Consider the following 12,687-nt stretch of genomic DNA (forward strand, 5'->3'; position numbering starts at 1 on the left):
AAATAACATAGGGAAAGCGAAATAAAGAGAGGATGAGATTAAAAAGCGTGGTTCAAAGAGACAGAAAGGGAAAAATGAACTTAAATTTTTTTTTAATGTTCAAAAATTATTAAAACCTGGAGTAATGAGACTCTACATTTTTAGAGGTTAATTTATAGTGCCAGAGAGGTTGTTTGGCAATCATTAAGACTTACCATGCTGTTAAAACTTAGTTTAGACCTTAAAAACTGAGCATATCTGTTTTGTGGCGAGATTAGTATGTTTCTATCTGGGCAGGAGAGCAAGTTGGTGCTGGTCTGTTGATTCCATTGATTGCAGCTGCCGATATCTCTTTAAGGTGAAGCTGTCATATCACTGGCGAGCCAGGAAGAGCAACTTCCAGTTTTCCGTGTTTAACTGCGCTGGTGCAGACGCCAGAACTTGCTCTTCAATTTCATGCTTAATAACGGTGAGCGCTGTTAGGCTCACCGTTATTTTAAAAGCAATTTCTGGGCCATTATTTCAGCAGCAGAAAGGGACAGATGGGTGCAGGGAGTATTTTGGAGGTGAAAGAAAAGTGATCTTGGTATTGGAGTAGATTTGGGGAGGAAGCTGGGCTTGGGGTTGAGTCAGGTGCCAATATTCCATGCTTCCTGACTCAGCTTGAGATGGTAGCTAGAAAGTTTGATGGACTTGAGGCAAGAGGTGTTGCAGAGCACCAAAATTTATGACCTCAGTTTTGCCAATATTCGGCTGATGGAAGTAAACTTGTTGCTATTGCATTGTAGATGCAGTACGTGTTTATATATCAAGCACTGTTGGAGCATTATTTATATGGGGACACAGAGCTGGAAGTGACCTCACTTGAAAGCCACTTGCAGAAACTTTACAACAAAGTATCAGGATCAGGCTGCAGTGGTCTGGAGGAAGAGTTCAAGGTAAGAAATTGATAGTCATCTTTGAGACATTGTTATCAATTTAGTATACTGGACTAGTTTTGGGGGAAATATTAGAAATCTGGTGTTCTTATGTTTTTTTAAAAATTAAATTAATCTTGTTTTCTGATACTCTACTTGAAGGTGACAAAATACACACGAAGATTGACCAGTGATTAAATGAATCCAGCATTCAAGAGTTTACAAACAAATACTTATTTTCTAGCGTCACCTAACTTTGATCAACGCTGGGAGCAATGATAAATTAAGGGTTGAAGTTACTTGTTTGGTCCACATCCTGAGGTCTAATCAGGCTGGAAGGCTGATAATTGTATTTTTCCAATAGAAATAAATTATTTGTAATTTTTATGTTTTTGTAAACTGACTGTGCTGTCTGCTGACTTCCTGACTGAGGTTACCATTTTGGCTCTATTTTCTGTTCAAGCATTCAAAAGAGCAGTGGGCAATGTTAGGATCTGAGGCGAAGCAAAGTGCTCTGTTTCTAAACTATAGAAATGCCACAAAGGTGACAGCCCTAATTGGGAAGCAAGCTACTGTACCAGGTCTTTTTTACAAAAAAAAGTTTTGGCAAAATATGTTCGATAATGGTCAACATTGGGAGATGGCAGTCAATATGCCAAAGCCTCTTTGTATTATTGCAAGTAATTTAGTTGATATTCTCTGCAGTCATTAAGATGGTCATTAAAAAAATCTTTCTGTCTCAATCATTTAAATAATCACTGGTCATTGTATATATCCTTTTTCTTTAATATCTTCGATATTTCAGTGAGTACAAACATCACATTGCAGCTACCATGGAGTCTTAAAATGCTTTGTTCTTATTGGCTGGAGCCTGAAACATTTGAGCATATTCCAATTTGCAAACTTCCTTAACCAAGCAACAGCTGGATGACCGAAGATTTTGCATTTCACTTTTCTAAAGTTCCCTGACCAAACAACAAAACATGCTTGAGGCTCTTTTTCCTTAACAATTAAATTTGCAGCCTTAAAGGGGCACAGTTGCAGTTTACCAGCTGAATAGTACTTCTGCATTACCTGGTATAATTTATTCGTCCTTATAGAACAACTTACCTGACTTACTGTAAGCAATGCCATGGGAAATCTGTTAGCAATATATCAAAAACAATACATTACACTCCAGACATTGCACCTTATTACTAATGCAAAATACAGAAGTTTTAAAATATTGGTTGCTTCTGAGCTACAAACTGAAAATGGTGACCAAATTCTAATCTGCGAAAGCGACGTGACCAAGCAATAATTATCCTGAATGACCTGAGACTTTACTTTCTGGCCTTAAGAGGACAGGGCTATTAAAACAGAGCTCTGCCTTAGCCGGAGAATATTGCACATTGCACATTACATGCTATAATGTTCTTGTCACTATTAAACAGTTCATATTTCAATTTATCATGAGCAGTGCTACAGGAGATTTCCTAATATCTGTCTGTAATAGAAGGAAAACATTGTCTGACTCATTTCCTGTCTGTCATACTGAAAATGTTTGTGTTACATTTAAAATAAAAAATTTAAACCAACAAAAGCAGTCATTTGGAATCTACAGCAACTGAACATACCTTAATTGATTCAGTCTGTAAAATAGGCAGCCTGAAGAGCAATTAAACTCTGACATCACCCAGTATTTAGTTAACAGCGATTAGACTTTGTAACCTTAAAGGGACATGGTTTCAGTTTATCAGCAGAGTAATAAGTTGGGGGTTACATGGCTTAATACTGTTGTCATCTGACTAAATGCGAGCAACACTGCAAGCAAATTCACTTGTCCTTATAGAAAAGTAGCTCATTGAACTGTATGTTCTTTAATGCGAGTTTAAAAACTTGCAATTGACATTATTAGGTACAGACTGAATTTGGTTATTATTATCTTTCCCTAGAAACTGACCTCAATCAAAATTCAGAACGATAAGATGAGGACAGGCAATTTGCCAGCCAACATGAAGAAAAACAGAGTTCTTCAGATCATCCCATGTAAGACCTCTCTTTTTAAAAAAAACATTATTTGTGCTTCAGCTGAGCAATTCTTCCAGTTACTATATGCAAAATTGAGTGTTAATATGAAAGAATTAGTGTTAATAAATCATTCATCCACTTCTAGTGTCGCTCATGTTTTTTTTTATTCGTTCATGGGATGTGGGCATCGCTGGCAAGGCCAGCATTTATTGCCCATCCCTAATTGCCCTTGAGAAGATGGTGGTGAGCCGCCTTCTTGAACCGCTGCAAACCGTGTGGTGAAGGTTCTCTCACAGCACTGTTAGGTAAGGAGTCCCAGGATTTTGACCCAGTGACGATGAAGGAACGGCGATATATTTCCCAGTTGGGATGGTGTGTAACTTGGAGAGGAACGTGCAGGTGGTGTTGTTCCCATATGCCTGCTGCCCTTCTAGGTGGTAGAGGTTTGGGTTTGGGAGGTGCTGTTGAAGAAGCCTTGGCGAATTGCTGCAGTGCATCCTGTAGATGGTACACACTGCAGCCACGGTGCGCCGGTGGTGAAGGGAGTGAATGTTTAGGGTGGTGGATGGGGTACCAATCAAGCGGGCTGCTTTGTCCTGGATAGTGTCAATCTTCTTGAGTGTTGGTGGAGTTGCACTCATCCAGGCTGACTTGTACCTGGATGGTGGAAAGGCTTTGGGGAGTCAGGAGGTGAGTAACTTGCCTCTGACCTGCTCTTGTAGCCACAATATTTATGTGGCTGGCCCAGTTAAGTTTTTGGTCAATGGTGACCCCCAGGATGTTGATGGTGGGGGATTTGGCGATGGTAATGCCATTGCATGTCAAGGGGAGGTGGTTAGATTCTCTCTTGTTGGAGATGGTCATTGTCTGGCGCGAATGTTACTTGCCATTTATCAGCCCAAGCTTGGATGTTGTCCAGGTCTTGCTGCATGCGGGTACGGACTGCTTCATTATCTGAGGGGTTGTGCTCCAGTCTTAGGAACAATAAAAGAAGTTCTGCCTATAAATCATGATAAATGTTTGCTAAAGGCCAATTAAGAAGACTTCATGCAAAGTTCTGCAGCCTTCAATTTCCCACAGCAAAAATGTATACCTAGCCTATTCAGAGCTGATAGAGCAGCCAAAGAAAGGGAAAGATAGCCTGAAACTGGACAAACAGTGGGGAAATGGCAGAGGGGGGGATTAGGAAAGTGCTCCACGTGGTACAAAACCATGTTACTAACAGGACTGCAGGAAGTCACTAATCCTCCTGACATTCAACCTACTGTTGCCATGACAAGATTGTATTTTAACTTTACCAGAAAAAACATGTTCAGGACACAAAAATGAGATGTGGCAAAATGACATTTTTCTGCAGTGAACACTACTTGATTGCTGCTACTGTAACTAGAAGCATTGTTCAGCGTTGCAGTGTTGAGAGTGCACTAATAGTGTTCAAGTAACAGGAATAATTAAGCTTTTTTTTAGGTGACTTATGTAATCTGTTAATCGTCAAGTATATAGTTATATTTTATGAAATTTGTGTGAGAAAATCATTAGCTGGAATTTGCCGGAAACTTGCACCAACCATTATTGTGGCACAGATTTTCCAGGAAATTGTGGCATAGGTGACTCAACATTACTTGCACCATGCCAAAATATCCTGGGGCCCTCTGTGCCACGTCACTGTGACCCTCGGCAAAACAGTGAGAACATAGCAACAGGAGTAGGCCATTTAGCCCTTCGAGCCTGTTCTGCCATTGATTGAGATCATGGATGATTTGTGACCTAACTCCATATACCAGCCTTAGCCCCATATCCCTTAATACCTTTTGGTTTACAAAAATCTCAGATTTAAAATTAACAATTGAGCTAGCATCAACTGCCATTTGCGGAAGAGAGTTCGAAACTTCTACCGCCCTTTGCTTGTAGAAGCGTTTCCTATCTTCACTCCTGGAAGTCCTGGCGCTAATTTTTAGACTATGTCCCCTAGTCCTAGATTCCCCAACCAGCAGAAATAGTTTCTCTCTATCTACCCTATCAGTTCCCCGTAATATCTTGAAAACTTCAATCAAATCACCCCTTAATCTTCTAAATTTCAGGAAATACAACCTAGCTTGTGTAATCTCTCCTCGTAATATAACTCTTGGAGTCCAGGTATCATTCTAGTAAATCAACGCTGCACTCCCTCCAAGGCCAACATATCCTTCCTAAGGGTGCAGTGCCCTGAACTGAACACAGTACTCCAGGTGTGGTCAAACCAGGGCTTTGTATAACTGTAGCATAATTTCTATCCATAAAGGCCAGCATTCCATTAGCCTTTTTGATTATTTTCTGTACCCGTCCGTGACATTTTAATGATCTATGTACATGGACCCCTAAGTCTTTTTTGGACCTCCACTGTTTTGAGCTTTTCATCATTTAGAAAGTGCTCTGCTCTATCCTTTTTAGGTCCAAAGTGGATGACCTCACACTTGCCTACATTGAAATCCATTTACCACAGTTTTGCCCATTCACTTAATCTATTAATATCTTTCTGTAATTTTATGCTTCCATCTACAATAATGCCATTATCATAGCTCCGCATGCCCTATAAAATCAATTGCAATGTCCGATTTGCTGTAATAACACAGCTTTTACAGCCGCTGCCACTTAGACTGAACCAGAATGGTACTGATGAGCTGGCAGTGGTGTAATTTGTTTTGAAGGAAGAGGAATGCAAAATTTCGTTGGAGAGTTTCAGTAAGCTGGGAAATTCACTGGCTTAATAAGTGTTAAACTAATTTAACGGCAATTATATTTAGTAGAATAAACAGATTGAAAAGTGTATGTGCCGATAGCAGAGCTGGTTGAACACCCTGTAGTAGAAGAAGCTGGCCATCTCGAAGCAGAATTTTTACCCTTTGCAAATATCCAAACGTTTGACAACTTTTTAAAAAAACAACTTTAGTTGTTTTGGTTTAATGGTTCATTCATCCTAACTGGGAACACAGGATTTCAAATGAGTTGCAACTTGCATTAGTATAGCGGCTTTAATATAGTAAAACATACCAAGGCGCTTCACAGGAGTGTAAATCAGATTAAAAATTGACACCGAACCGAAGAAGGAAACATTAGGACAAGTGACCAAAAGCTTGACCAAAGAGGTAGGTTTTAAGGAGCGGCTTAAAGGAGGTTGAGAGGCAGAGAGGTTTAGGGAGGAAATTCCAGAACAGGGCCTAGATACTAGGCATGACCGCCAATCGTGGGGTGAAGGAAATTGGGGATGCACAAGAGGCCAGAATTGGAGGAACGCAGAGTTCTCAGGTTTGTAGGGCTGGAGAAGGTTACAGAGATAGTGAGAGGCAAGGCCATGGAGGGATTTGAACACACGAATGAGAATTTTAAATTCGGGGTGTTTCTGGACCTGGAGCCAATGTAAGACAGCGAGCAGTGGGGTGATGGCTGAACGGGGCTCCTGGGATCTCCTGGTTGCTTCCTTTTCGCTCTTTCTGATCCTGGCAGATCCTCGATTATTCAGCTCTCCAATCACTTATAATTTAACTTTAGATAAACAAACAAAAAATTCATTTAATGCATCATGGTATCCTAGCTGGAGATTGCCGCATCTTTCCTTTTAATGTTAAGGGATCAGTATGTTGTCTATTGGCTGTGCTGCTTCCAAATCACCATTGTCCTCGCTGTGGCATATTGTAATGAGTTCTGCAGCAAATTCTGGCATAAATGCACCATTGGAGGATTGGGGCGCACAACAATCTTAACTTATGGCAGATGGATTTCAATGCTGCTAAGTGTGAGGTCATCCATTTTGGACCAAAAAAGGATAGATCAGAGTATTTTTTAAATGGTGAAAAGCTAGGAACAGTGGAGGTCCAGAGAGATTTGAGGGCTTCGTTTCTGGCTTCACCAGTACGAAATACCTTGGTATAGTTCTGTGGAAGTTGCACGAGTTAACAAGTAACCACTCCATTTTACCATCTGCCGGCATTCACTTCCTCCTTTCCCATTCTATGCATCCGATGACTTATCTGTTGTTTGTGGGAGTCACTTTATGCTCACCGTGTGAGAGTTAAGTTTGCATCTCACTGAACATAAATGTTTTCTGGCCCTTGCATTCTGAGAGAATTATATACACAAGGGCAAAATGATGTGTGTAGGCATACATTTTTAGCAAAATTCTCAGCTGTTAAGAACGTTGATTTATTTATTAATGGTTATATAGTATCCTCTAGTGGAGAATTTGGAAATTGTCAACTTTTTTTTAATAATGTGCACATGTAACAAATATTTGCTTAAAAATCACCCAGAAGTCACCCGGTCCGGATGGGATGCATCCTAGGTTGCTGAAGGAAGTAAGGGTGGAAATTGTGGGGGTACTGGCCATAATCTTCCAATCATCCTTAGATATGGGAGTAGTGCCAGAGGACTGGAGAGTTGCAAATGTTACACTCTTGTTCAAAAAAGGGTTTAAGGATAAACCCAGCAACTACAGGCCAGTCAGTTTAACTTGGTAGTGGGGAAACTTTTAGAAATGATAATTCGGAACAAAATTAACAGTCACTTGGACAAGTGTGGATTAATTAAGGAAAGCCAGCACGGATTTGTTAAAAAAGCAAATCGTGTTTAACCAAATTGATTGAGTTTTTTGATGAGATAACAGAGAGGGTCGATGAGGGCAATGTGGTTAATATGGTGTATATGGTCTTCCAAAAGGCGTTTGATAAAGTGCCACATAATAGGCTTGTCATCAAAGCTGAAGCCCATGGAATAAAGGGCGCAGTGGGCAGCGTGGATACGAAATTGGTTAAGTAATAGGAAACAGAGAGTAGTAGTGATCGTTTGTTTTTCGGACTGGAGGGAGGCAGACAGTGGTGTTCCCCTGGGGTTGGTACTAGGACCATTGCTTTTTTTTGATGTATATTAATGACTTGGACTTGGGTGTACAGGGCACAATTTCAAATTTTGCAGATGACACAAAACTTGGAAGGGTAGTGAACGGTGAGGATACTGATAGACTTCAAGAGGACATAGACAGGCTGGTGGAATGGGCGGACATGTGACACATGAAATTCAACGTAGAAAAGTATGAATTAATACATTTCGGTAGGAAGAGCGAGGAGAGGCAATATAAACTAAGGGGTACAATTCTCAAAGGGGTGCAGGAACAGAGATCTGGGTGTATATGTGCACAAATAGTTGAAGGTGGAAGGGCAGGTTGAGGAAGCAGTTTTGAAAGCATACGAGATCCTGGGCTTTATAAATAGAGGCATAGTGTTCAAAAGCAAGGAGGTTATGATGAACCTTTATAAAACACTGGTTTGGCCACAACAGGAGTATTGTGTCCAGTTCTGGGCACCGCACTTTAGGAAAGATGTGAAGGCCTTAGAGGGTGCAGAAGAGATTTACTGGAATGATTCCAGGTATGAGGGACTTCAGTTGCATGCATAGACTGGAGAAGCTGGGGTGGTTCTCCTTCGAGCAGAGAAGTTTGAGAGGAGATTTGATAGAGGTATTCAGAATCATGAAGGGTCTGTACAGAGTAGATAGAGAGAAACTGTTCCCTTTGGCAGAGGGGTCAAGAACCAGAGGATAGAGATTTAAGATAATGGGCAAAAGAACCAAAGGTGACATGAGGAAAATGTTTTGTTTACACAGCGAGTGGCTGTGATCTGGAATGCACTGCCTGAGTGGTGGAGGCAGATTCAATCATGGCTTTCAAAAGGGAATTGGATAAGTACTTGGAATAAATTTGCAGGGCTACGGTGGTAGGGCGGGGGAGTGGGACTAGCTGGATTGCTTTTGCGGAGAGTCAGCATGGACTTGATGGGACCTGCTTCGGTGCCGTAACCATTTATGATTCTAAATACACCAATTTAATTTTGCATCATTATTTTATTGTATGGCTTTACCGGACTGCGTGAACAATTTATTCCATAGAGAGTGATCTGCATATATTAATATCATGGTACTAAATGTAACAAAGGTGACTGTTGGGGGGTGGGGTGAGTGGTGGTTCAGCACTTTTAAATATCAACTTGGCTATTATGTCAGAAGATTGTGGGTTCAAACCTTACAACAGACTTGTAAACATAATCTGAGCTGACGCTTCAGTGCAATACTAAGGGACTACCACGTGGTTAGATGAGGTGTTAGGGTCTACAAGATGCACTGCTGCAACTCGCCAAGGCTTCTTCGACAGCACCTCCCAAATCTGCAACCTCTACCACCTAGAAGGACAAGGGCAGCAGGCACATGGGAACACCATCACCTACATGTTCCCCTCCAAGTCTCACACTGTCCTGACTTGGAAATATATTGCCATTCCTTCATTGTCGCTGGGTCAAAATCCTGGGACTCCCTACCTAACAGCACTGTGGGAGTGCCTTCACCACACGGACTGCAGCGGTTCAAGAAGGCGGCTCACCACCACCTTCTCAAGGACAATAAATGCTGGCCTTGCCAGCAATGCCCACATTCCATGAATGAATTAAAAAAAACACATTGGCTTACTCAGGTGGATGTAAAAAATCTCTTGCCACTATTTGAAGATGATTAGGGAAGTCCTTCCAGTGTCCTGGTCAACATTTATCCCTCAGCCAATGCCTCAAAATGGATTAACTGGTTATTTGTCTCATTTGCTGTATGTGGGACCTGGGACCTGTGTGCAACTTGGCTGCTGCATTTGCCTACATTAAAAAGTGGCTGCACCTTATGCACTTCAGTTATCTTCAAATAGTGTCATGAGATTTTTTTTACTTCCTCTTGAATGTGCCTTGGTTTAAATGCAACATGAACAACTTATGAATGTCCATTTCTGTGACAGTCATGCCCACATGTCCGTGGGTAATTGTTTTTCTGCTTGTGAATCTTTCTCATTGTTTGTTCTTCCTAATTTACGTTCCTGTTCTCTGTCGTGTTGTACCCTATGTTTGGTTTGCATTACACTTACTTTTTCTCCAGTTATGGTCTCTATTTCCATGCTTTTGTGCTTTTCATGGTCTTTTTGGTCATCTTTGCTATTTGATTATGTTCCTTTCTTTCCCTGTGTTCTAAAAAGAAAGCACATATGGTGGTTCAGTGCAGTGCCCAACTGCTGGACTACAGAATGGTCGGATGGTGGTTCTCCCTGCACTCTCCCACTCTTAAGTTCTTGATCTTAGTTGGGACATCAGAGAGTTGCTGGGTGGGGTTAAGACTCTTTGAGAGAGGAAGAAAACTTTGTGACATTTACCTGGCAATGAGTCATTATGCTAGAACATTTCTACAACCACCTGTAATTATTTTTTTTTAAAGTAGTGTCAGAATGTATCAATGCATAGTGATTGCAACTACTGTTTACATTTACCTGTTTTACTGCTTTTGGGACTAAATAGTAGATCACTGTTTCCATTCACTATTAAGCAAATGATAATATCAACAACAGCATTTATTTTCCTTTAAAAGTGAATAGGATATTATAATATTCACTATAAATAATGTTACTACAGTTGAGAACAATAAATACTGTATTTAATGAGATGAGGTCAGTTGGAAGTGTTGAACCTGAATAAGCCTGGCAAATCTAGCGGGCATTACTGTGTCTCTGAATCATGCTCTCAGACTTTGGAGATGATAGTGTTAAGAATTGAGAGAATTGTATTCTAGCACAATCTAACCTCATGGCCCGGCATATTCCTCACTCTACCATTGCCAACAAGCCAGGGGATCAACCCTGGTTCAATGAGGAGTGTAAAAGAGCATGCCAGGAGCAGCACCAGGCATACCTAAAAATGAGGGGCCAACCTGGTGAAGCTACAACTCAGGACTACATGAATGCTAAACAACGGAAGCAACATGCTATAGACAGAGCTAAGCGATTCCACAACCAATGGATCAGATCAAAGCTCTGCAGTCCTGCCACATCCAATCGTGAATGGTGGTGGACAATTAAACAACTAACGGGAGGAGGAGGCTCTGTAAACATCCCCATCCTCAATGATGGCGGAGTCCAGCATGTGAGTGCAAAAGACAAGGCTGAAGCGTTTGCAACCATCTTCAGCCAGAAGTGCCGAGTGGATGATCCATCTCGGCCTCCTCCCGATATCCCCACCATCACAGAGGCCAGTCTTCAGCCAATTCGATTCACTCCACGTGATATCAAGAAACAGCTGAGTGCACTGGGTGCAGCAAAGACTATGGGCCCCGACAACATCCCGGCTGTAGTGCTGAAGGCTTGTGCACCAGAACGAGCACAGTTACAACACTGGAATCTACCTGACAATGTGGAAAATTGCCCAGGTATGTCCTGTCCACAAAAAGCAGGACAAATCCAATCCGGCCATTTACTGCCCCATCAGTCTACTCTCAATCATCAGCAAAGTGATGGATGGTGTCGTCGACAGTGCTGTCAAGCAGCACTTACTCACCAATAACCTGCTCACCAATGCTCAGTGTGGGTTCCGCCAGGACCACTCAGCTCCAGACCTCATTACAGCCTTGGTCCAAACAGACCAAGCTTTTTGGACATAAGAGCTGAATTCCAGAGGTGAGGTGAGAGTGACTGCCCTTGACATCAAGGCAGCATTTGACCGAGTGTGGCACCAAGGAGCCCTAGTAAAATTGAAGTCAGTGGGAATCGGGGAAAACTCTCCAGTGGCTGGAGTCAAACCTAGCACAAAGGAAGATGGTAGTGGTTGTTGGAGGCCAATCATCTCAGCCCCAGGACATTGCTGCAGGACAAAGCAGCCCGCTTGATTGGCACCCCATCCACCACCCTAAACATTCACTCCCTTCACCACTGGCGCACCGTGGCTGCAGTGTGTACCATCCACAGGACGCACTGCAGCAACTCGCCAAGGCTTCTTCGACAGCACCTCCCAAACCCGCGACCTCTACCACCTAGAAGGACAAGGGCAGCAGGCACATGGAAACAACACCACCTGCACGTTTCCCTCCAAGTCACACACCATCCCGACTTGGAAAAATATCGCTGTTCCTTCATCGTCGCTGGGTCAAAATCTTGGAACTCCCTTCCTAACTGCACTATTGGAGAACCTTCACCACACGGACTGCAGCGGTTCAAGAAGGCGGCTCACCACCACCTTCTCAAGGGCAATTAGGGATGGGCAATAAATGCTGGCCTCACCACCGATGCCCACATCCCATGAACGAATAAAATAAGAACATTTGTAAAGGAAACATCCATATTGGTTGGATTGCCGTGAGTTCAATGCATGTTGCAGTAACACTACATTTTTTTTGTCATGTAATTTCAGATGAGTTTAACCGAGTCATCATTCCTGTAAAGAGAGGTGAAGAGAATACAGATTATGTGAATGCATCGTTCATCGATGTAAGTCTTCAGAAATGAGCTATTCATTGTATATTGCTAAGCATGGTAAAAGCAAGTTTTCAATTAATCATGATCAATAGGGTTTTTATCCATATTTTAAATCAAATTTACTGCAAGCAGGATGTTGGAAATCAGGAGAATCCTGTTCTAACTTTGGTTTGTAGTAATTGTGCACTTGATAGTTGAAAAGTGTAAGTAAAAGAAGTAAGCTCTTTTTTTCTATCTGCATGTAGTCTACACTTATGTTTATTTAGGGAAATTATTACCACAGGGTCCTCTATTTAATCTTTAGTCCATCTATGTAGAATTACTCCTTTTGTCGACACTAGCATTTAGAAATGTACAAAGTTATGCTGATTAGAAATGCAAATATTTCAACAAATTGCCGATACAATCAATGAACTCTGAAAGTACAAGATTTGAGGTCCCATCTACCAAAATTGTTTATTATTGAAAATGTGACGTGTGGCA

General features: G+C 41.7%; 1 protein-coding gene across 5 annotated transcripts in view; it reads left to right on the forward strand.

Moving 5' to 3' along the window:
* LOC137320273 (receptor-type tyrosine-protein phosphatase alpha) overlaps positions 1-12,687 on the forward strand; it is a 258,755-nt gene that overhangs the window by 233,498 nt on the left and 12,570 nt on the right. For all 5 annotated transcript variants that reach the window (XM_067982065.1, XM_067982061.1, XM_067982066.1 and 2 more), the window contains 3 exons: positions 768-917; positions 2,831-2,924; positions 12,140-12,216. In XM_067982065.1, the coding sequence (XP_067838166.1) occupies positions 768-917; positions 2,831-2,924; positions 12,140-12,216 (321 nt within the window). The remainder of the gene's footprint in view (positions 1-767; positions 918-2,830; positions 2,925-12,139; positions 12,217-12,687) is intronic.

The sequence above is a fragment of the Heptranchias perlo genome, chromosome 1 (genome assembly GCF_035084215.1).
Source record: "Heptranchias perlo isolate sHepPer1 chromosome 1, sHepPer1.hap1, whole genome shotgun sequence".
Taxonomy (NCBI): Eukaryota; Metazoa; Chordata; class Chondrichthyes; order Hexanchiformes; family Hexanchidae; genus Heptranchias; species Heptranchias perlo.